General features: G+C 44.0%; 1 protein-coding gene across 8 annotated transcripts in view; it reads right to left on the bottom strand.

The window, feature by feature from the left end:
• Nucleotides 1-25154, bottom strand: part of HERC1 (HECT and RLD domain containing E3 ubiquitin protein ligase family member 1) — a 1817725-nt gene that overhangs the window by 671309 nt on the left and 1121262 nt on the right. For all 8 annotated transcript variants that reach the window (XM_085643727.1, XM_085643730.1, XM_085643731.1 and 5 more), the window contains one exon: nt 916-1129. In XM_085643727.1, the coding sequence (XP_085499853.1) occupies nt 916-1129 (214 nt within the window). The remainder of the gene's footprint in view (nt 1-915; nt 1130-25154) is intronic.

Here is a 25154-nt window from a genome sequence, read left to right as displayed (position 1 = left end):
CTGAGAATGGAGACTTGCACATCTCTAGGCTGTAGCAACTGGCTAAGGCTACTACACTGAGAAGGGGAGGGTTACAATATTTCAATGGACTGTCTGGGAAGAGTTGGGGAATATAAACTCTGGACTTCAAAGGATCCTTTCCCAAGATTTAGATGGAACAATTCATTTGGGAAACGGTGAAAAATTACTGTTGGATCAGTGCTTTCATGCTGTGGATGTAAGTAGCAAACCACTGTTTATTAAGGCCTGAATAACCCTTACACAAGAAGTCAAGGCTAATTGAACTGAGCAAGATACTTCTGTTTTGGGTTGGGTTTCCAAGAGCTCTGTACTACATCTGGCTTTAAAGACAGCAAAGGCAGGAAACGACAAGTAGAATTACTTAGTCTGCTCATTTCCATATATACTGTAACACCAAAAACTTTACCATATCTCAAGAAGCACCTTTGCTGCCCCATCCTTCAAGGGATATAGGCTTTTTGAAACTAATTCTACCCAACACAATCTGCATTTTAAGACTTGCCATTGGGAATTAAGCTACCAGTCTGTCTCACAGACAGTTCAACTGCAAACAGGACTCACCACCTTTAAATCACTTCTTGTTTATTCAACACCCCAATTCCTCTGGGTCAGCAAGGTTCCTTCTGCTATGGTAAATGTGTGTGCAAATGACAGGGGTGTTGCACGACCACATGCTTCTAAACAAAGAAGATGCTGTGATGAGATATGTGAAGCTAACAAGCCCTTCAGAAGTGCAAGTAACTTGGCGAGGACTAATATATAGTGAAATGAACACTTCTCAATCTTAGAACCAGGGTTCTATGAGATTAACCAAGAGAAAATATTTACTTATCAACATACCACAATATATAAATCAAAGCTTAATTTGAATAATAAAAGAGAATAACACTATACCTCTTTTCTCAATTTCTGCTTTATCGTAATTCGGTCTCAGCTTTGCACCTTTGTCTGCCAACAAAGCCACAAGGGCCTGCGTCACAACAAAATTTGGAGATGTCACAAGTTTATTTTCTTCAGCAATTCCTCTTAGAAAACTTGGCAGAAACTTTCGTTGAATTGGATCATCCACTGTAGTCAAATTGACACCGGTGGCAGCTGAAATTAAGTTCTAAAATAATACAAGAGAAAATAACTATTTCACACTGCGCACAATAAAGAATGATTGAAGATGAATAATCTGAGATGTCTTGAATCAGTAAATAAAAAAAATGACACCTGCATCAATGCGCAGGAGTCATTTTTTTGTTGTTGTTTTTAAACAGATTGTATTGGGCTTTAAGCAGGTACACAATAATGAATTACTGGTCACAATTGTAATTGGTGAAGAGCAAAGAAAATGAATAAACACAGAAGTAAACACCTTTAGTTGCAGTTGCTCATTACCTCTAGTTGTGGGATAGGATACGAAAATTAAAACATTACAAGGATCCAATGCCCAATCTCGACAACCCCTTACATGGTAATGACATAATAAAAATATTTTATTGAGCCACAGAGATCCTTCTGTCAGTCCTTGTGGTCTCTCTAAGCAACTTTAACCCTCTCATAACCAGTCCCCCCCACCCTCCCCTTCCCTAGGCGTGCCACTTAATATCAAGCTGAATCATTCTACACTAGGGTTGCCCTATGTTTGATCCGTCTCCCGCCTTTATGCGCTCAGCATGAAGTGGCGCAATCAACTGAATTCGGTGTCGGTGTGTGGGAGTTAGTCGCCATTGCCAGGGGCCTCCTCTGCCGGACTATTTTCCCCTAACTCCTCTGGGTGTTTCAGGAGCTCCACCAATGCTATCCATGCCCTGGTTGTTTCTAATATTTTCTCGTTTCCTGTCCGTTTTACTATTTGCATTCTGACTGCTCCCTCGCATTCTTCACATTTTACAAATTCGCTCGTCCATCTGGTTATATTTGGACCACCCCTCGCTTTCCAGTGACTGGTGATATCCCTTTTAGCCAATACTAGCCCCAGGTCCAAATATTTACTTGTTCCTGGACGTGTGGGGGAACCAGTGCAGCAGACAACAATCTGGAGTTGCTGCAACTTCCCAATCCGTCATATTCGCCGAGACTCTGGTCACCCCTTCCCAGAATCTGACCAAATTTGGACAATCCCTGAACATATGCAGAAATCCTGCACTCTCCATATTGCAGCGGGGGCAAGTGGCTGATTGGTTATCAAATGAATCTTACCCGGTGTGAGGTACGCTCTATGTAAGACATAGAAGGGCACTAGTTGGAATCTAGTGTTCCTGGTGCTCTTCCAGGCTCTCTCCACTAGTTCCCCACATGGCTTTTCCGCTATAGCCTCCCCCAAATCTGCTTCCCATTTGAGACGCAACTCAGTCAGGGGTTTTAGTATTTCATGAGTTAACCGTCTGTAGAGGCAAGTGACCGCCCTAAATGTTCATGCTGCTGTCACTACGTATTGACAGACTGCGGACGTCTGGGGTTCAGAGAGTCCCTCCTGCCAGTGCCTTTGAAAGGCTGCCGTGAGTGCTGTGTGTAGGAGAAAATCTCTCCTTGGGAGGTCATCTCTCTCCCGGAGATCATTAAATAGGAGCATAACGCTCTCTTCATACATATCCCCCACGGTGGATATTCCCAACTCTCTCCAGGCCTCTTACCTACGCCAATTCCCGCCATGGGATAGAGCCCCACACACAGTCAGTGGGATTTCAGGCACGTAGGGGCACCGGATCCATGCCCATCGCAGGGCTCTATTCCAGCATTTGCGCATTGTAAGCAAGTCAGAAGGCATCAAATGACCCCAAATTGAGAGCCTCACCAGTAACTGCAATAGAAGCCGCAGAGTCAGGGCATCATCCCACTGGCAGTCCGCCCCCCTAAGTCGTCCCGCTGTCCATTTCGGAAACCACTGCAGCTGTGCCGCAAGATAGTAGGCCTCAAAGTCAGGCACAGCCAAGCCTCCCTCCTCTCTGGGCCACATCAGGGTGCCGAGTGCAACCCTCCTTCTTCCAGTTACCATAAGAACCCCATGACCATAGTTTTAAACTGGGCAAATAGTCGGGCCAGTATCCATATTGGCAGTGAGCTAAAGTAATATAAAAGCCTTGGCAATGTTTAGGAGGACCACTCAGCCCGCAACCGACAATAGGCGAGTCCCCCAAAAGTCAAAGCTCCCCTTGGTGGCACGTATCGCTCTCCCTATATTGCCCTCCATCAGGTCCCCTTGAGCATGGTATATTTGGGTCCACAGGTAAGTCAGGCATCTATTCTCCCACTTTATCACCTTCTGTCTCTGTTGGCCCTACTCTGTCCGTCCGTCAGGGAGGAGACATGACTTCGCCCAATTTACTCAGAGACCCGCTACTCTTCCCAGGGCATGCAGGAGCTCCTTAGCGCCGAGCAGTGCCTCTCCCGAGTCGGCTAGGAAAATCAGTAAGTCGTCCGCGTACAGCACTATGTATTGAATCTGCCCCAACACCATCTGGCCCCGCCAGTGCCGACCCGACCTAGCCCGGGCTGCCAGGGGCTCCATCACCATGCCGAACAGTAATGGTGACAGTGGGCATCCCTGTCTTGTTCCCTGGCCCACTGTGCAGGCATCTGATATCAGACCACCTGTCTTAACCCTGGCAGTAGAGTCCCTGTACAAGAGAGCCGTCCATTCTAAGAACCATTGCCCCTGCCCAAAGTTCCACATCACTTGGTATAGGTAAGGCCATTCAAGGCGATTGAACGCCTTTTCAATATCAACGACGAAGACAGTTGCCTCCTCTTTCTGGTAGGTGTCTGCTTCCAACACACGTAGGAGCCACCGAACATTCATCGCCGTGTTTCTGGTGGGGATAAAGCCCGCTTTGTCTTTATGTATCAGTATCATCATATGTGGTTGGAGGTGGGAAGCCAAAATCTTGATTAAGTATGGAGAGAGGGCAGTATGCTGTTCTGTCCCAAGCCGGTTTCCTGGGTTTGAGCAGCAGAATAATTACCGCCTCTCTTGTCAATCCAGGCAACCGCCCTTCCTGCCTCGCCCAGTTATATAGGGCCACCAGCCTGAGGGCCACCAGCCTGGGAGCCAATATTTCAAGCTAAGCCGAGTAAAACTCTACCGGTAACACATCTGTCCCTGCGTCTTATTTCTGGCCATGCACTTAATAGCCCTTCTCACCATGCCAATCTCTATGTCTCTACCCAAGTGAGCCGCTGCCTCCCCGTCCATTCCCGGAAGCTCCACAACTCCCAGAAACTCAGCTATACCCTCGGCTGTCGGGCCAGTCTACTATGATATAAGTCAGTGTAATAGTTCAGGAACTGGGTGTTGATATCCCGCTGATTATAATGGGTCTCGCCCTCCTGTCCTCAGAGCTCTAATATTACTGTTCCCCTTCTAGGCAGATTAGCCAGCCAGGCCAGGAGAGCCCCGGATTTGTCCCTCTCAGTGTGGGCTCGGGTTGCATTGTTTTTGTAATCGTAAAAACGCAGGCGCTCCACCAAAGAAACCCTTGTTTCTTTAACCTCCAGGAGCTCCTCATGGTAATCCACCCTCTCCGGTCTTTCTTTCTCAATCTCGCGTAGTCGCTGTTCCGCCACCTGTAGGTCTTGCAAGAGCACCTTCCGTGTCCCCACCATCTCTGATATGCAACGCCCTCTGACAATAGACTTAAAGGCGTCCCATTCAATAAGCGGGTTCATCGTTGTATTGGTGTTTTCTCAAAAATATTGGTCAATGGCGGTGCCCACCGCTGCATGGAAGACTTGGTCCTCTAGTGCTTCAGGCCTCAGGCGCCAGACGGGGATTTTGGGTCTTTCGCGGGTCCACTCCAGGCCCAACAATAACGGGTAATGGTCCGAGACCGTCCTGGACAGGTATTCACTAAATCTGACTCCCCCATGTATATCCGGAGAACACAATATAGCATCTAAGCGAATATGAAGCTTGTGTATTGCTGAAAAAAAGGAGTAGTCCCGATCCCCAGGATGCTGGGACCTCCAAGAATCTATCAACCCCACCTCCACTGCCATTCTCTGCGGGCCGCCGCTATTTTATTCGTTGGAGCATCGGGAAGTTGAGGATGAGAACGGTCCAACCCAACATCAGTCACACAATTAAAATCACCACCCAATATCACTGAACCCGTCAGAGCGGAAGCCAGTGTTCCCAAAAGTTGCGAAAGAAATGCAGGCTGCTCCGTATTGGGTGCATATAAACTCCAAATTACTACGTCTCTTCCATCTAATCTCCCCAAGACGACCAGAAACCTCCCCTCAGGGTCATTTATCTGTCTAGTGAATTGAAAGGGCACCCCGCCCTCACCCAAATCCAGCCTCCCCTGGCAAAGGCCGAGTAATTGGTATAAAACACTTGTCCTCTCCACCCAGGTTGAAGCGCAGCACCTTCCTTTGCCATCAAGTGGGTCTCTTGTAACAGTGCAATTTGCACCCCCCTCCCTGACTCTTGAACTAACCCAGTCATTTTGCTTCTTCTTTTTGAATTAAAAAAACCCTTACAATATGGCGGCTCCGTTTGTTACTATTTAGTGCCAATTATTGCCCCGAGTGGATGCAGGTGCTGCTCGAGGTGGGCTATATAATGTGGGGCTCAAAAGTTAGTTTCTTTACCACTTTGACCACGCGATAGAAGGACCGCTCCTGCAACTTAAAAGTAAGTGTTCGTAGGAAATTTCTCTCTTATGCCCTTTAGAAACTAGATTTCTTAACACTTAATAAGGCTAAACCTTAAATAAGATAATTCAATTTTCTTTCAAATCAAAAATAAGTTTAGCTATTGACTTGCACCGTGTGTTTATATATTTACAACAATTTTATCTTTTCAATGAAAGGATCAATGGTATGTCACACCAGTTAAAGGAGGGATGCAGGCTTTACAAATGAAGTGATACCTCTAGTTTCAAAAACCTGCATTTAATAATAAAATTGCATCTTTTTGTGAGATGTGTGGTCTGAAGGAATGTTTTATTTCTTTACCTTTTTTCTGCAGATTGATACAAAGTCTAGTTCCTAAACAGGATAATCTGAACTAAGAGCACTGTACAAATTGGCAGAAATATAAAACGGTATGCTCTTTTTGCCTCATATGGAAATTATAAGATCATTCATGATACCAAGCTGATTGACTGAGTATCAGACTGAGCTTTCCCTTATTTGTAAGAATGGTCTCGGATGTATTAAAAAGATTTTTCTACCTTATTCTTGAATATTAGTATAAGGTTTTAAGATCAGTAAAAGTATACATATCCTAAAATCATGTTGTTTCTCTTATCGCATGTTTAGGTTGTGTGTAATTCGGTCTATAAAGGAGCATTTATCACTGACTTCAATATTGAGGGAACATATAGTGGAGACCCTCCTATTATGTTTTCTTTTTTGGTAAGATTATTATTATCATTATTACTCTTTTCTTTAAACTCCCCATAACAGTATTGTGTATGATATAAGTATTCCCACATGTTTATCTGCTCTTCTAAACTTTTGATATATTTCTAGAGAAGAACCTTTTGCCCTGTCCATGTGGATTGTAATACAGTGACCACTGTAGAAGTGTAGACTAGTTCTCCTCCTTTCATGTCAAATCTGAGTGTCATTGACTTAGCGGGTTGACAACAAACAATGTTTATCTCCTTAATGAATATTGATTAGGTTTATTTCTTACTACATAGGATATTTGATTGTCATTTCAGCAGGTTGACCAAAGATAATGTTTATTTTCTTATTGTTTAAATTACATGTGCAACAATGCTATAAGCAATAGAGTGTTTGTTTGTTTGATTTTTAGTTTATATATACTCTTTGTATATTTCTTGTATACAAGTGTATATTATAGTTTTTTTAGTATGTAAATAGAATTGTAAATATGGTAATGTTTGTGTTTAAAACATATTATTTACTGTTTATACCTATGTCTATACTTATTTGTAGCCCTGAAGAAGTCCGTAAGGACAAAACGTGTTGACTACGCAGATTTTAAAGAAGAAATTAAATAAAGAATCTCGAAACCAAACCTGCTGTTTGGATTGATATTGTTGAAATATACAATACTGTATTATATACAATGTTTGTGTGGTGTGCTGGATCATAGTGTTTTGCTCCTGATCAAGTATGCATGAATTTTATAGCAGCGCAGCATAGTATGCATCCCCGGACATTCCAAGATAAACACTTAATATCTACGGGGGATACCATTGTGCGCCAGGACGCCCCTTCGCTGGGGCAGCTGTGCGCCTAATAAAAGTGAATAACATAACATAACAACAGAGGTGGGACATTACCCCAGTGGCTTCCCCTAAAGTGACACGCCCGTCCCGAAGCAGCAGTCCCCAAACAAAACGAACCCCCAACTCCCCCTCCCCAGGACAAGTACACACAAACTAGTTCCCAACCAAACGTAAACTTAATAGTAGGAAGTCTTTTGGTAGTGGTGGGGACATGTAGCTAACCCTACAGGGCCCGAAACTCCTCCAGGCCGCACCTCCTAACATCATGACTTAGTCGGCAGCCCCAGTGTTCATGTCTCCGCTCCTCCGCCTCTGTGCCGGGCTCCTAGCATGAGTCACACTCGACTTCTCGGAAGACATTAGAAGAACTTCATAGATTGTCTCTCTTAGGCAATCTCATCCGCCGTTTGTGTTGAGCCAGGGCTGGTACCTCCTCGGCTAAGTTCTGCAACATCCTGCAGTGCTTTGCGCCACCTTGATCATCGCTCCTTAGGCTCTAGTCGAATGCTGGCTCTTGTTCGTACTTTACTGTGTCAGTTTCGGGGATGGAGTGAGTCCCTCCTGGCCCTTGCGGGATTCTAGCCACTCCCATGCCTCTTGCAGAGTAATGAAGAACTGTACTCCTCATAAATCAGCCACCCGGAGGCGGGCTGGGTACCTCATTGCATACAGAAAATGCAATTGTCGGAGCTTTCGCTTGAGGGCCAGGAATGACGCCCGCTGACGTTGCACTTCTCTGATAAAGTCCAGAAAGATCATCACTTTATTGTTATCCATCTTTAGGTCCTGTTTTTGTCGGGCTTGTGAAGGATATGGTCCCGATCCCTGAAGTGAAGGAGTCACGCCACAATGGGCCGATGGAGGGGCTCCAGGCTTCCAGCACTCACCCCTCGGACCCCGGTTGATACACTTATTCAAGAGGTATACAGTTGGTATTCACTACTGTCCTCTAGTGTGTTAGAACCCGGTCAAGCACAAAGTGCTGGGGTGTCAATAAAGTTGGTTGTTCCGTTCTCGAAAAGGTCAGTAGCCAACGTCCCGATACTCCACTGGCGATGTCTCCTTAGTCCTTCACCCCCCACTGCCACTGGGTACGCACAGTGCCGTCTGACGTCTTCCGGGCATTTCTACCTACTCCACTTCCGCTTTTCCCCACTATTTGATGGACCCCCGTTCTGGGCAAACTTCAGTCCACAACCTCTCCTGGTGACTTATATTGATGGCCTGTGACAGAGGGGCAGTGCATAGGTCTCGCTCACCTCTTCCCGCAGCTTTGCCATGATCACTCCACTCCAAGCGCCACGATTCGGGGGGGCCCCCAGGGTTTCTGCAATGCAGGTCGCCCTGAATATCTCAGGCCGTCCTATTTTAGGGGTCCCCACACTGGGGGTCAGCACTCACTCCAAGGGCTGCTTGGGTTCTCCCAGGGTGCCCAGGTCCTCACCGGCCCCTCAGGTACAGCACGACTGCTCCGGTCGGGAGTATCAGCAGCAGGCTCGCACTCCTCTGCTTTGCCTGTGTACCGAGCCCTCACTCAACAGGACGCACGCAGTCGCATTCCGGAGCAGGTGCCCCACTCTGCGTCGCTCTAATTTGTGTTGCGGGTCTCAGCCTCAGGGTCCCCGCTACATGGTCGCCCGCAAGTCTTCTTTCTGCGCAGAGCTTACTTGCTGCTGCGTCTCAGTAACCGATAACAGGGTCCGCCTCCTCACTGCGCAGCGCCATCTTGGCACAGCTTACGCGTCTCCGATCCAGAGTGAAATTTGCCCGATTCTTCGCCGCACGGGGTCTGCTGGAGTTTCCCCCAGGGTCAGCACAATCCCTGGACGTTCCGCCGCCCGGATAATGCAAAGGATTCGTGCCCGGGGCTCAGGATCATTATCGTGGGGGGATACGGCGGACGGAGCTCCGAAGTCCGCTCCTGCTCACATCAGCGCCTGGCCACACCCCTTCCATGCGCATGCGTCATAACACATGCACATACCTATCAAATGAAGCATGCGTGTGCCTACCTGATGACCAATGTGCAAGCCTACATCATGAATGACGGGTGCACATGTCAAAAAACAAAAACAAAAAAAAGACACCGCTGTGCCTATAAAGTGTTGCACATCTTTTTTTTTTTATCTTTAACTTTTGTTAATGTTGTACAACACCTGCATTTTCACTGATGCTGTACAGCATGATCAAAAGGCATTGGCAGAGCCAATAGGTCTCAAAGTCACAACCTATTGGTCTTGACATTGCTTGTTTACGGATCTCACAAGAATGTAGGTGGTGAGCATCTTGGAAGGAGGCAATCAATTAAACCAACGTATGCAGCCATGATAAGGTCTCGTTCATAGTAGAGTACTGACAAAAAAAAAGAATGAAGATGCAATCAAACTGATAAGATATAGAACTTGGTTTAAGAATAGCATGCATATATGATAAAGATTTTAATGTGCAAAAATTAAGTGTATTTTTACATGCATAGTAATTGTAACATTCCTTAAGAGAGGTAAAAGATACACTAAATTGCACTCCCTGAATCTATGATTTAAGAATTGTTAATATAATTAATAAGAACAGGTCAGCCAAACAACTAAAGCTACATGCAACCAGACCTAAATGGAGAGAAACATACAAGACAAAGAAGCTAATTCACAAAGGTAAATTTGGTCATTAACTAAAGTTAAGTCAGAAACTGATAATACCTTTCTCTTTTTTTCAACCACTGCCAGAAATTCGCAAAAAGATTCCTATCAGGAATAAATGGATTTCCAAGTGTTTCTGGTCCTTGTCCACTCAAATTCCACTCAAAAAGGCATTCTGAGGCATGGTTTGCCTTGGGAGTTTGGGAGTGCCCACACATTTCTGGGCAATAGCAAAATTCAATTTACCACATTTGGTAGGGGTGTAGAAGAAAACGTTTCACTGTGTGCAACAACAAATGATTTGTACAGGGGCTCTAGTTCCTGCGTAGACTTTTCTGTCAAGGAGAACCAGCACTTAGGGGATAAGAGCCTCTGAAAAAAGTCACATGACATTTTCAAAAGAACACCTGGAAACATTCGCCTGGCGCAGCTTTCCAGACATACTTCTTGGAATGTGCATCGTGAAAAAAAAAAACATACACTCAGGCTGATGTGTCTCTGCCCGTACATTATTGGGTTTTTTTGTACACAGGGCCCAAAGTGCTTTTATTAAACTAAGTCACACAAAAATAAATTGATTTAAAGTAGATTAACTTTTGTATTTTTCCCTGTCTCGGTCCATCTGTCTCTGATACAGGCTCTTTAAAATGCATGGTAAATAACTTACAGTGCCTGTTTGAAACTATATAGAAACACAAGTTACTTACCTTCGTTAACGCTCTTTCAATTGGATAAACCCAATAGCTAACCGCAGATACATCACTTTTTGATTCCTAACCTTTTGAATCTGCCCAGGTGCCAAACAAGATCTGGAAACCTTTCCTGCAATTACTCCAGCATGTGGGTCATCGTTCTCCCTCACACCTATCAAAGTGATAATGCAGAGCTGTTACTCACCTTCAGTAATGCTCTTTCTGGTGGACACTCATAACTGCACATTCCTAACCTGTAGAATTTATCCAGGTGCCAGACTGGTTCTAGAATTTCTTTAACGTTTAACAGCATTGCTCCTATGTGCTACCAAGTGGTGTTGGCTTTGTTCTGCTCCTGAAGTGTTAGAGCAGAGCTCCATATCAGTGCCACCCCTGCGTGCCAATGTCAATTTCTTGCTTGACTCTTTTCACATACTCAGACTCAGAGCATAAACCAGTAGCCAATAATAATGTCCATGTCTCTGAACTGAGACCTTTTTTAGAAGGTAAAGAGACCACTCAAAATAAGGGGCAGTGAGGAATCTGCAGTTTGCTAGACTATCCACCAGAAAGTGTGTTAACAAAGCTATTTAACTTGTTCTTCCGATGGATACTTATAATCACACACTTGTCACCTTTAGAATAGAAGTGGAAGGTCTGTGAAGTGGGCTCAGACCAAAACGTCTTGCAGGAATCCCATAGTGGCACAGTGATTTGCTGAGGGAGGTTGGGGGCCTTGCAGGTTTCTCAATATGGGAACTAATTGGGATAGAACATCTAGGCGATGTACGGAGGAGCCAGGCCTTGATATCATTTACTGATCTATGTCAGGAATAAGACATGGCTGAAACAGAGCATTATAAATACATGCAATGCTATGAGATGCCACCTGAAGGAAGGGTATAGGTTACCTGAGACATCTCCCCTGGATGATCAACATTTAGCATATCATATGCCTAACAATGGTATTTCTTTGATCTATAGGAAACTACTTAATAACTCCCCAGATATATTGACAAAATAAAAGAGACAAACGGTAGGTTGACCAGGGCGACACTGAAGATGAAGAGTGGACTGAAGCAATACAAAGCCCCAGAGAAATTGACATTAGAACCAGATTTTGTCTGGTTCAATTGCGGATCTTGCACAGGTCTTGTTACTCCAGGATAGTGCTCTGTAAGACCGGGAGAGCAGCAACGTCCCAATGTTCAAGAGGATGTGGATAGGGGGGCAAATTCTTCCTATGGGACTGTACAAAGATCCAAAACTATTGAAAACAGATAACAGACATGTTGGCCCGAGTAACGCCCAACGCAGTTCCGCTGGACGCAAAAGGGCTTCTACCTAATACATCAGGGGAGGAATCTAGGCCTATATATCAAGGCATTTGGGTGGCATTGGCGGCAGGAGTGGCCAAGCTAAATATAGCCCAAGCATGAGGCAAGATGGCGCTCCTGAGCATAGAAGAGTGGATGTCAGACATGGACTGGTGTCAGAGAGCAGAGCAAAAAGATGGGAGAAGATATGGGGGACCTGGCGGGAATTCCAGGGGTTCTAAAGAGCAGACTGGGAGTGGATGGATAGAGGCAAGTACTACACATGAGGGGGGTTTTTGTTAGCCCAAGGGTAATGTATTGATATAAATGATAAGACGTAGAAGAACTGGAAAATTGTAAACTCATTGACACCTTGCAGATGATGTTCTGATCTGTACTGAATACTATGCATATCTACCAACCGTGTATGCTGTATGATGCAAAAGTTGTTAAATAGATTTCCACCCAAACAAAAAAATGTCTTGCAGGAGCAAACATGCAAAATGCTCTTACTGTTAGACCTGGCAGTTATAGCAGAAGTGCTTTGTGAATATGTGTATTAATGCCCCCATCGTGGTCTGACAGATTTTTAAAAAAGGCACTCCGGGCACCAGAGCGTTGGTGGCAGCCTTAGTCCTGGTGAATTGAGCCCTCAGTCCTCCCAGAGGCTGCTTTTAGGTCAATGTGTAGCAATTCTTAATGCAGAGGACTATTCATCCCAACAGAGTTCTTTTCTACACCACCTTGCCTTTCTTTAGCCCTGAAACCCCTCTAAAAAAGCTGAATGTCCACCCAATGGTCTTTGGTGTGATTGATGGAGAAGCTTAAGGTCCTTTTGGAGTCAGCTACTGGGGCCCCTCCTCTTTTCAGAGAAGAGGAGTGGCAAAGAATGCTAGAAGAGTGATACATTTTTCAACATGAAAAGGAGTCATGACTTTCAGAGAGAAGGCTGCCTGGGTCCTCAGCACCTGTTTGTTCACAACAAATGTACAGTAGGATGGCTGTACCAAAAGACCTTGGAGTTTACTCATTCGCCAAACTGAATTGATTGCAATGAGGAAGACAGTCTTGAGCAACAAATGATGCAACAAGCAGGTGTGCATTTGCTTGAAAGGGGCACATGCGGAACATCAGGAGCAAGGTAAAATCCTACAGTAGCATCGCAAGCTTTTGGAGGGGGGGCATGTATGTCAAAACGTTAATAACCCGCATCACAACAGGTGATTTGAACAAGGACGATTGGCCCAGCAAACGCAAAAAAGCCAAAAGGGCAGACAAATACCCTTTTATAATGCCCACTGTCAGACCTTACAGGGCTAAACACAAAACAAGCAACAAAACCTCCTACAGTTTGGCCTGTTAAGGGTCCGTGTTGTAGACCCCAAATTTGATACAGTACCCACCATAACTGGACTTTGTAGAGACACACTTAGCAGCAAATATGAAACCCAGAACCTCAAGCGGTTGGTCGAATACAGTCAGCAGTCAACAACCACGGCTCAGTCTTAACACACAGAAGTTAGATTGCACACGTTCGGGTGCATAAGCTTTTCTTGCTGCTCCGACAGAAGATCCTCTCGAAGCGGTAGCGGGGTCGGAGGACACATACTCATGTGCCCAGACGTTCCAGGTACCACACTCTTATGGCCCGTTTCGAATGCGCTAGGATGACTTGGGCCTTGTTGTTACTGATCTTCTTCAGAACTCATGGCAAGAGAGACAGGCAGGAAGGCATACAGAAGTTACATGCTCCACTTTTACCAGATGTTTCTCCAGAGAGTTTTCTTGGGAACTCCAACGGAACAACGTTTTGACACTGCGTTTTCGACAGCGGTAAAATGATATAGATAGGGTTCTCACCAATGTCAGAAGATACCCTGTGCCATCTTGGGATGCAACCGCTACTCATGATCCGCCAGACGCCACCGGCTGTGATCATCCACCCTGGCTTTTAAAGATCTCATCAGGTGGTTCACGACCATTGAGATATCCTGATGCCCCTGCCAACTACAGAAGCCAACATCTTTGGCACAAGAACCAGGACAACACTCCATTCTACTTGTTGTAGTACATGGATGGGGTATTGTCCATTTCAATCTGCACCAGCGTCCCCTTGATGGACAGCAGGAAGACCTTCAGCGCCAGATGGATGGTGCACAGCTCCAACATATTTATATGGAGCCAGGTTTCTGCCATAGACCCGAGTCCTGCAATCTTCAGCACTACCAGATGACGCCCACAGCCAAGCAGGGACACATTGGTCACCAGTGTCAGCTCTAGGTGGGATAGGCAGAGGGGTCTCCCACAGGTCAGGTTGTGGTCGAGCAGAGACCACTACAGAATTTGTGAGGTGTCCTACGAAGCCTGGATAACATCTGACAGGTTTATGTGGTGGTGGGTCCAATGAAAATTCCAATCCCACTGCAGAGCCTGTATATGTCACCTGGCGAAGTGAGTAAGTATAATGCATGATGCATGAGGCCTGCAAGCCAAGAGGCCTTAGAGTTGCTATCTATGAGATCCAGGACAAAGGCAGAAACAGTGGGATAATAGTCTGAATGTCAGACTCGTTGTGAAAGAGGAAAGGCCCTAGAATTGGACATTGTCCAGGACAGCTCCTATGAAAGGAAGCCGATGTGAAAGCTCAATGATTGGGAATCCAACTAATGTTAGGGTTGAGGTCATCTAGAGGTGGTCTACGACTGAATGTGGCGAGTCTACCTTCACAGGCATCTTGCACAGGTGTTCCTCTGAAAGATGCTCTGAATTGAACAGAATATGCATTGGGTCGGCAAGTAATGGAAGGTGACAGACCCCGCTGAACAATCTAGAGGGCTGTCAGGATTGTGATCGCAGGTATAGAGACATCAGAAATAAAACTGCACTTGAAAGCCAAGAATAAAAAATTGACTAAATACCCGCAGTGGAAACACCATCGTCCTCATTAAAGTCGGATCCTGCTTACAATAATCAAATCACTGCAAGGTCTTAAAAATAGGCCTTTCAAGATGGCAGCTTGTGAAAAAATCATTATCTGAGGTCTGAGACATCCAGCTCAAGAGCAGTGTATTAAAATAACGTGCATGCGCGGAGAGCACAACACGTACTTCGACTGAATTCCTGAACAAAGCAGTAATGTCTCCTGATGCACAGAAGTACATGAGAGGATTTTTGTGTCTTTCTGAAGTGTCTCGATAGCACCCCTGACTTGACACATTTGTTGATTAGTGTCCATTCTGACAGGGTCTGTGAGTAGTATGTCATTATGAGAGGATCTGTGAGTAAGAGTGATAAGTATTCCTTCTAGTCACCATGTTCTTGGATTCTTTGTGGAAATGTATCTGTGAAGAGAAACAAACTCTGTGGGCAATCAGAGGAAGGTAATTTGTCCTATTGAAGATCCATATGTTTGATCGTTTCAAGGCTACAGAAATAGAAAGGGCAATTTCTACCAAGTGAGGTGTATTTAATAGACAATGCCAATTAAAAATTATGAGATACCAAGGAGTAATTAAACTCAGCTGGAGTAAAGTGAGCAATGGAGCATAACCCAGATACAATCATAAATATATATATATTAATATATATACACACATGTCTACACACATTATATATATATATATACATACACATACATTACCTACTGGCGGTCGCCAGTAGGTAGTTATAGTTAGGACCTAGTTTCCCTAGGAAAAGCGTTTTTTGATTTGCCAATAACTTTGGCGCCGTTTGACAAATCTTCACAAATTTTCAAAACTTATGGGGTGTGTGCTCCGGTGAGCTCCTGTCTTGAAAGTTTTGGGGTGATTCGTCAAGCGGGGGCAGAGAAAAAAATATATATATCTATACATACACATACATATATTAAAAGGTATTGAAATATAAAGACTTACAAAAGAAAGAAGGAAAGCAAGAAGTTTAAGGAAAGAGACAAGTATCTATTTTCTTGCCTTAATAATTGACCTATGGATGTCATCAGAAAGCATGATGGATTCATATTAAATCAATAGAGAGCGGCATTTCTACTGTGAATAAAAGGTAAACATAAACACACATGAGTGTAGAGAAGAAGTGGGAATTAGAGGTAAGAAATAAAGATCAGAAGCATAATACATATTGCAGGTTTCATGTCTTTTGCTGACAAGTGCAGTGAGAAATTCCTCAAACTAACTCCTAAAGAAGAGAAACGAGTTACCAGTTATAAGGTGTAGGATGAAGTAGCGCACCATCCAGTGAAAGTCTCTCTTATCTTCCCAATCCCCCCACCCCGGTGCACTGTGGCATGTCTTATTGGCTTGTTGGGAAAGTTACTTACCTTCGGCAACTCTTTATCTGGTAGAGAGATAGTCTAGCCGCAGATTCCTAAACTTAGAATTTCCACAAAGGTGGTTATGGGGTCCTGTTTGCAGGGTCGACGTCTTAGGAAGTCCTCTATGGTTTAGCCGAAGTCCAGTCGCCACTGGACTATCAGTCACCGGTTGTTTCGGTCACAGGCCAATCTTTCCTGAGGTAATAACTCACCTTCTGAGGGACCCAGCAACTATCGGATAGCACTCCTGGGTCCAGCAAACTCTGGTGCAACTCGGTATGTCCGGTTTTGGTCCTCGGTGCTACATGGTGGCGGTGGTAGCGGCTTGAAGACTATGGGCTGCCAACTCGACCCAGCAGGCTTCTTCGCCGTGTGTCTCTGTGCTGCGAAGAGGAGGCCAGTCAGCTGCCCTTGGAGTTCTCTAGGCTTGACTGGGCCCTGGAGACAGTCCCTCTCTTCGCTAGTCAACAGGTGAAACAGGTGCAGACTTCGACAGTGCAGCCTTTATTTGCTGGTCCATCTGTGCAGCAGGGCAGTCCTTCTTCTGTCCATCTTACAAGCCAGTCGAGATCTGGGTTCTGGGTACCAGGGGTGCCTTATTTACCTTCAGAAAATTCCCTCAGAGTAGGATGCAGTTGATAGCCAATGGACTACCAGATTCTCTCCTTCCTGATGACTGCTTCCTAGGAAGTGTTGCATCTGGCTATCCCAGGATGCACCATTCTGCCCACTCCCAAGATGGTGAGACCCCTCTCTCGACACTAAGAGCTCCCTAACTCACTAACAGAGGTGTGTCTAACAAAGTGCTACAAGCACATGGAAAAATGGGTTTGACAACTGGCTTCTCCTCTCCTCAGCGCCAGCCTGTCTGTCTGTCTAGACCAGGGGTCTCCAACCTTTTCTGTAGTGAGAGCTACTTCTGATCAAGGAAAGTCTTCCCGAGCTACTAGCAAATTCTATACCTGTAAAATAGTGACTACACTATGACCACCCAAAGCAAGATTTCCAGTAGTTACCACCCAAGTATACCAAATGCGGATACCAGCAGAAATGCTGGGAAAAAGTTCTTCAATATTAAATGCCTCCCCTTGACTTATGAAGTAACATTCAAATCTTGACATGCCCAGTGGCACAAAGGACATAAGCACAGCAGTACGTCTCCCCAGCTCAGCTTGAATTATCATTCACCAGTTTCTGAAAATGCAAATTTTTCCTATCTAATACTACTTTCCACTGTAGGCAAACAAACTCAATTTTCCAGAAGAAACCCCATTTTTGAAAACTAAAACTGCATTTAAAATATCAGTTTTCAGTTTTTGAGAAATGCACAGTCTCAAAACATCAGCTTGTCATTATCATCATGTACTCCCATGTACAAATGCCTCATATGGACAGACTACTTTGAATTCTCAGGTATTAGTCATATGCCATGGATGCTCACCATTGGTATAGGAAACAATGGTCCTAGACTTCTTTAAAGCTACAATTCAGTTATGAAAACCATTCATTAGTCAAAGGGCATGAGGGTAATTTATATCCTCTGCAGGCGGGCCTTCCTCAGGACGGGGGAGGGGAGGCAACCTAGAGTGAGGCACTGTCAAGATACATCCCCTGAGGAAGACCCACCTGCAGAGGATATAAATGACCCTCAATGCACCAGGGTCGAAACATCGACACTCTCCCCCAGTGGGCCTGCACCTGATATCATCCCAGCCTGCCTTTTCACAGATGAATGTTCTCTGTGTATCATCAGAAAATCATGAAATGTATATTTGTAAATCCATAAGGGACTGACCTATCTGTAAAACTGGTGCCACTATGAACCACGACCAGTTTTACTAAGGATACCAGAATGTGTAATTGATTGGTTATTGAATTTGCCTTTTGGATTCCCCTCCTTTATATCTGTCGTACCTCACGAGCACTTTCCTTTTTCACACTCCCCTTGGAGCATCCTCTTTCTCTACTTGGAGGATTGAATATGGTGATCTGTTATAAAAGTAACTAAATAATTCTATATGTACGAGATGCCCTTTGACTAATTAATGTTTTTCATAACTGAATTGTAGCTTTAAAGAAGTCTAGGACCGTTGTTTCCTATACCAATCGTTACCCAGGTCCGTGTACAATTGTGGGTTACCCCATTATATCATAATTAGGGCTCCCGGTTTTATGGTATGTATTTTTTTGACATTTCCGTCTGTATTTATCCATATTTATTTTTTGCTGAATTTATCTGTATTTATCCGTATTTATTTTGGGTTTTGTGGAAAACTGAAGCTGAAATGAGTATATTTCCACATTTATTTAACCAGTAAATATGCTGTCATGATTGAATGCCTACTAGGTTTCAGTGCTGTAACACACGCAGAAGATAAATCAATGCACTTATAAGAAAAAATGCACATTTCAGTATCAACCTTGTGCTTATCTACTGCTGTTAAAGCCTCTTTACTAAAATTCCTTTCTTTCTTAGCCCCCTTACCTATCAATCCACACAGCTATTGGCCTGGCAGTCATGACAGACAGTATTTAGAATTACTCAAAAGCAAACCAATGTCCGTTTTTATCCACATTTAAAAATAAATACAGAGCAGAAAATAAATGTTTTCTGTCTGTATTTAGCTGTAAAAATCAGTAAAAACGGAAAACAGGGAGCCTTAATCATAATGGATGCTCACCATAGCACCAACAATGCCTGAATTATACTAGTAATGCCCACCATTATACTAGGGCCACAGTTGTGCCAAGGCTGGAAACCATAAGGATCTGGGATAAGACCACATATCAGTCATGGCCATTAATATGCCAGGAATAGGTACATATAGGCCAGTCACGCTAAGAGTAGTTCTATGATGGCTGCCAGCATACCACAACTAGACCAAAAATACTAAAATAGTCAAGGATGACCATAATTATGCCATTGGCACTATTATGTCAGGAATGGACACACTTATGCCAAATATAACACTCTTATGATGGGGCTAGCATATATATTTGGCGGTTCTTGGCGCCAGGCATAGTTTCAGGAAGCAATAGTGTTTATTATGGGCACACACATAAATGTTGATGAATCTCTTAATTTTCTCTGGTCTGGATCATACCCTGTTCTCCTCAGGTCTTGAGCTGATCATGCATCTAACTGACATATTTTCACTCTGACTCCTGCAGTCCCGGACTTTGGTGTGTCAGCAATGATTACAGCTCAGGCTACTGCTACCATACTTTTTTGATGGTGCACTGTTTACACACATGTTGTGACTGTTAAAGGAGGGACTGCAACATGGTCAATCTCCTTGTGGCTTAATTACATTGAGATTGGATACAGACTGTCATGTAGCAGGTCCTATAAGCTGGCACAGTGTGTGTTTGAGTATTAGTATGAGTTACTGAGATAAGTTTGGCGGGCTGTCACTCTGAGGGTCTTGAGATGATCAGTGCTGCCTTCTTTAATAGGCACCTACTCTGAAATTGATACTTGGCTTGACTTCACCTCAGAGAGCTACTTTGAAGGTACTGGTGAGCTACCAGTAGCTCCCGAGTTACTCGTTGGAGACCCCTGGTCTAGACAATAGAGCACCCTTCTCCTAAGTATTACCCATTTGCCCTTCAAAAGCGGCTTCTCCTTTTAACCTCACATTTTGGGCTAAATCCAGTGTGGCTTCCTGCAGGAGGGAGGTAACACCTCGCTCACATGCAGGCCCCTATCGCGTCCTTTCCTGGGAGTCATTAGCATGTCTCCACAGGTCCGGCAAATAGCTGTCTGCAGGACGAGCCCTGTGTACAACAGCAAATGTGCAATGAAAACCGTAAGCAACTACAGTGGCAACTTCTAAAGTTACAATTTGGCCATCAGTGAGATTAAAATCGATGTAACCATTAAATTGGATTTAATGCACAGATTATTTTGATACCAAACAGTGGCAACCTTAGTAGTCCCATTCAGAGATTAGTAGGACTGGAGTGCCAGCCTCTAACTCTGTACTTGCCAATGGCTCTACTAGCTTTTCCACAGAAAAAAAACAATTTCGCTTTTTTACTGCTAGAACATTTAAAAGTACATGTTCTATTTTTTAATATACAGCACCCTCGCTTACGACTCGTTAAGCCTGCCATAGGGGTAACTTACCTTAAATGGTAAAGTCCAGTTAGCAGTTTTAAACTGTCCTTCCAGTCTGCAGAGGCAGACTGAGAGACATGTTTTACCTGATCCCACTCAAGGAGGCAAAACAAGTGCTGCAGCCATTAGGGGACACTAACTTACAGGGCCTGTGTACCCCTGGTGCAAGTTAGTTAGGCTATGCTAATTGGGCCAGTTAAACATACACCATAATAAGGGTCAGAGCACATGCACCGAGTCCGGTTTAGTAGGACTCAGAGAATATCAGAGACATAATACCAGTACTTAGTAGTCAAAATGGGGGTAAAGATTTGGGGGGAACCTGCAAAAAGCCTGTTTCCTCACAGTCCGCTTTGGCATTTAGGGACCTTGCTAGATGGTTTGGGGTCAGGAAATTGTACTGGCTCTCCAACCACCTGTGGATGTGCACAGCCTCCTGACACAGGACCCCACTCCACCCAGCCTTTGTAGTACCACATGGTAGAGATGTTGTTGTAAGAACCTGCAACTAGTCTCCCCTTGATGGAATACAGGTAGGCCGTCAGAGCCAGATGAATGGTCGCAGCTCCAGCAGACTAATGAAGGGCTTGGCACCTGACAGAAACTAGATGATCTCCCTACATCCATATGGACATGTAGGTCACCACCATAAGCTTTGTTTGGGGTACAGAGAGATAATGCCCCTGGACCATTTGAGATCAAGCAGCCACCACAGCAAATCACTCGATGTCTTCGCTGAGACAAGGATGGCATTGACAATATTGTCTTGGTCCTGGGCCCTCTAGAACTCAAAATTCCATTGCCGAGCTTGCATTTGCCATCTGGCATCCCTGATGAGAAGGATGCACGAAGCTAAGAGGCCAAACAACCTCCAAGCCATTCTCACCATGATCCAGGACAGAGGATGAAATATCAGGATTGCCGTCCAAGTGTCTTGCAGAACTACAACAATAATCTTTATTATTGTAAGAGTAATTAAAACCATTACAACATTTAATATTTAGATCAGGCATTAATGTGTAGCTTAAACAGGATATACCTGATGATGAATTGTTTTTTTTTATTTTCTTTCTTTGTATTTGATGATGAAATGTGTTTTTTTAATTTGTCTTTTATGACAACAAGTCGAAATAAAGACTGTTTGATTGATTGATCAGGCATTACAATATATTTAAAATTAACAATTTTTTTCAGCAAAAACCTCATGAAAATTGTGTTTAAAAAAAATCGTTAAACTAGCTAATTTCATGTCCAAGGGATTGAAACATTTGGTTATTGAATCTCTGCATTCTCTTATGTTTACAAGAAGGTATTAACAATTTCAGGCACTTTTCTGCAAGTACATGGACAAACTTTCAGTCTTGTATGAGCAGAAACAACTGTTGAATGATCGGGGGACTTCCAGGGCTGCTTTATTTCCCCAAAGTTCAACTGGCCAAAATCTTAGTCTACTCAGTTCCTGCTGTGTTTCAGCAAAATTGCTTCTGTCAGGTGGGATTGAATTGAATATTGGATATAATAAAGTGCTGACGTGCTTGAGGGTAAGGCTGATTGAACAACGTGTTTGTTTCTTAGTAAGAGTTTCAGTTGGTGTGTAAAGGAACTGCAAGTTCCCAGATTTCCTCCATATTAAGCATTTTGATTGCACTGGAGCTCTAGATAGGAATATTATAGGTACTAGCAGGCCCGCAATTCACACCACAGGCAAGATCTTAACGACTTCTGTTTGGCTGGCTTGCAGCTTGGCCAGAATGAAATAAGCCTGTTATAAAGATTGTGTTGGTAGTTCACATTCTAATCTAATTTGGACCTAAGATGTTGATGAATGTAAGATGACCAGCCTTCTGACGAGAGAGCATGTGCTGTGTTCAACGTAACAATCTGGGAGGAGAACACTTCACAACCGTACTGCAGGTAAGGATTATGCTTTGCTTTTATTACCCGTAATAGTGGTTTGAGCATGGTCCTTGAGATGTTCTTAGATAGCTCCAGGAAGACGTAAATCAAACTGCTCTCTTTAGATGTGACTTCGTCAAATTATCTGGAGAAGTAGCATTTGATACTGAGCCGCAGACCCAGGTAATTGCAACTGTCAGCAGGTTTTAATGTCATTGTTAATCCTTCCACCAACCTTCCAGCTGACCCTTTTGCCGATGTGTAGAAAGTTGGACTTTTCATGGTTTATGGTTAGATTGTTAGCTGCAAAATCGGATCCCAAATGATGTAGTGCATGTTGCAGGAATGTACCACTTGGGTCAAATATAACTGTGTCATCTGCGTTCATTAGAGTTTAGATAGTTGCTCCTCTAAGCTTAGGGGGCACTCTCTGGAGTTGTAAAGCTGGAGGCCATGTCAGCTACATAAAGATTAAAAAGTAAATAGGAGAGGACGCAGCCTTGCTTTACGACTATGGTAAATTGTATGCGGATCCATTTCTCTGTGTGCAGTACCTGAATGGATCTCAGTAAAGTGCTATTGATGTCCCATCCTGCCAATTAGTGCCAAAGCTTGTTGCTGTTAATAGTGTCAAACACAGTTTGAAATAAGTCTCAAGATAAGGGTACCAGGTGTTTTTTTACTAGAATAGAGACTGCCATAATATTTTCAAGTATACCGTGGCCATCTCTAAAGTCTGTATGGCACCATGGTGTGAGTTTTAAGCTAAGTGCCCATTGTTTTAGATTTTTAAGCAGCAGGCTGCCATATTGCTTAGCTTCTGTGTATTACAGGCATATCATCCTTTAATTAGCCGAATATTGGTGGCAGCCTTTTTTGTGAAAGGGACAAAGAACGGAGCCCTTCAAGGATGGCAGTATCAAGCGAAATAGCTAGCAATAAATAGTGGTTGCAGCCAGCTTGTCCAGTATTATGTATCCATTTTGCTTAGTTTAGTGGGGAGGCCATTTAGGCTAAGTGATCGCTCATGCACTAAGAGGTGGAGTTTATAAGATCTTCCAAGCCTGTTTTTGCATTGGGATACGTTTTGCTGTCGTGCTGGGTAGCGGTTGTTTCCTGGACTTACCAGCATTGTGCTGAGATGTGCATTCCCCACAAGCTTCTAGAATGCTGTTGCCTGTTGTACTTGGTACCCATCTTAGACTTAATATAAGCAGTACATCGTTTTTCTTACATGTCTCGTAAAGTGCAAGCTACTCTTTCTCTCTTTGTTGTCATTTTGTCTCCCATACTTGCTTCTCGTAGATTGTTCTGCCATTTTAAAAGTGCTTCTTTTGTTTGCTTGTTTTACTTTGGGTTTAGCAGCAGTATGTGATAGACTATTTATTTCCCTTCTTAATTTTCTTAATTCTGTAGGCAGTCATTGATGTTCTGGTTGGGACAGGAATGTCCTTTACTTGGAACAAAGCCCCTTTTGTAGTTTAAGAAGTGTAAAGTTACCATGCTCCAGATAGTAGTATGGGTGTTACTCTATTCTAGGGCAGAGGGTGCTCTGGGAATTACTCTATTGATAAACTCTAACTGGTGTGACACTGTGTCACTATTCACTCCTGGCTCCAGGTTGCAAATGTCTCTACTCCTTCAATATGTCCTACAAGATTTTCGCCTAGGTTAATGATCTTATCTTTCTTTAGGGCTATATCCATTTCACTATTCACACATTGTGCGAAATTGTCCCTCTTGGCTGTCTCAATGATTTCAAAATCTTTTATATTCATAAAGAACAGTCAGTCATATTTTAGTTGAGGATTCTAACCCTGTATTTGATAACACTGGTTAGCATGCTTGTCTGAAGAGAATCTTCCATTTAGGCAACGGAAATCCAGTGTGGTTAAATGAGTGCCTTGGAATCATTGCTACGGAGGGAAAGCCCTGAACTATACTGTGCCCAGGATTGCCTCAATGAATAGACGCTTTGTGTAACAGAATCAGGGGGGACTTTGGCTCATTGATAGTGAACTCCATTGATGTCAAGAGGTCTGCTGTCAAGAGGTGCACATAACTTACTGGTGAGCTCACATTCAACAGCCAGTTGTTAACGTATGGGAACATTGGTATTGTTGACCTCCAAAGATCAGCAGCAACCACTGCCATCACTTTCATGAACACCTGAGGGGCCCTGGTGAATCTGAAGGAGAATGTAGCAAACTAAAAATGCTCCTATTATACCTTAAATCTCAGATATTATCTTTGTGACAGCAGGATGGGTATATGAAACTACATGTCCTGCAGTTCCAACGACACCATCCAGTGTTTGGGCCTACAGCAATATTTCAGACGAGCACCTGTCCATTCTTTTACGAGCTGCTTCTGTTGCTCTCCAAGGATGCCATTGACAGGGCGCCAGACTTGAAAAGAGTACATGGTTGTTACTCTTGCTGTTTCCTTGGTCTGAAGAAGGATGGGTGTCTAGGACCTTTTCTGGACCTTTGGTTCGAAACCAACATCTGCTTCCTGCAGTTCTAGCATGCTTTACTACCTGCTTTTTTGTGTTGGGACATAGTTTCCTAGCAACTGTGAAATTGTTAGTAGTTGTCAGAAAACAGCCAGCCAAAAAATGGTAGCACAGCTCCGGATCTATGTTCGGAAGGTGTGGAAAGAAAGGAACCAATGTCAGCACTCAGGGCTGGTGCTTATATGCTGTTATGCACTGTCACATCTGAGGCAGTATGGTTACAGTGCCACTGGTGTGCAGTCTAGCACCTGGGGAGTATTCTAAGGCGAGAAATCTGCAGTTAGAAGTATCCTTTGATAGGCTGCCCCTAAAAATATATTTAACGGCATCCTGGCTATCATGCATGGTTTGCGCAATAAGTCATCATGGAAAGAAAGCAAAATCTCATTTCCAATGTTCCAAAATGTGTGTAGTGGTCCCAGAGGCAAAAAGCATTCAATGGCCATATGTCCAAAC

Source organism: Triturus cristatus, chromosome 3_1 (genome assembly GCF_964204655.1).
Source record: "Triturus cristatus chromosome 3_1, aTriCri1.1, whole genome shotgun sequence".
Lineage (NCBI taxonomy): Eukaryota > Metazoa > Chordata > Amphibia > Caudata > Salamandridae > Triturus > Triturus cristatus.
The sequence above is the reverse complement of the archived record's forward strand: the minus strand, read 5'-3'. Positions and strand labels throughout refer to the sequence as shown.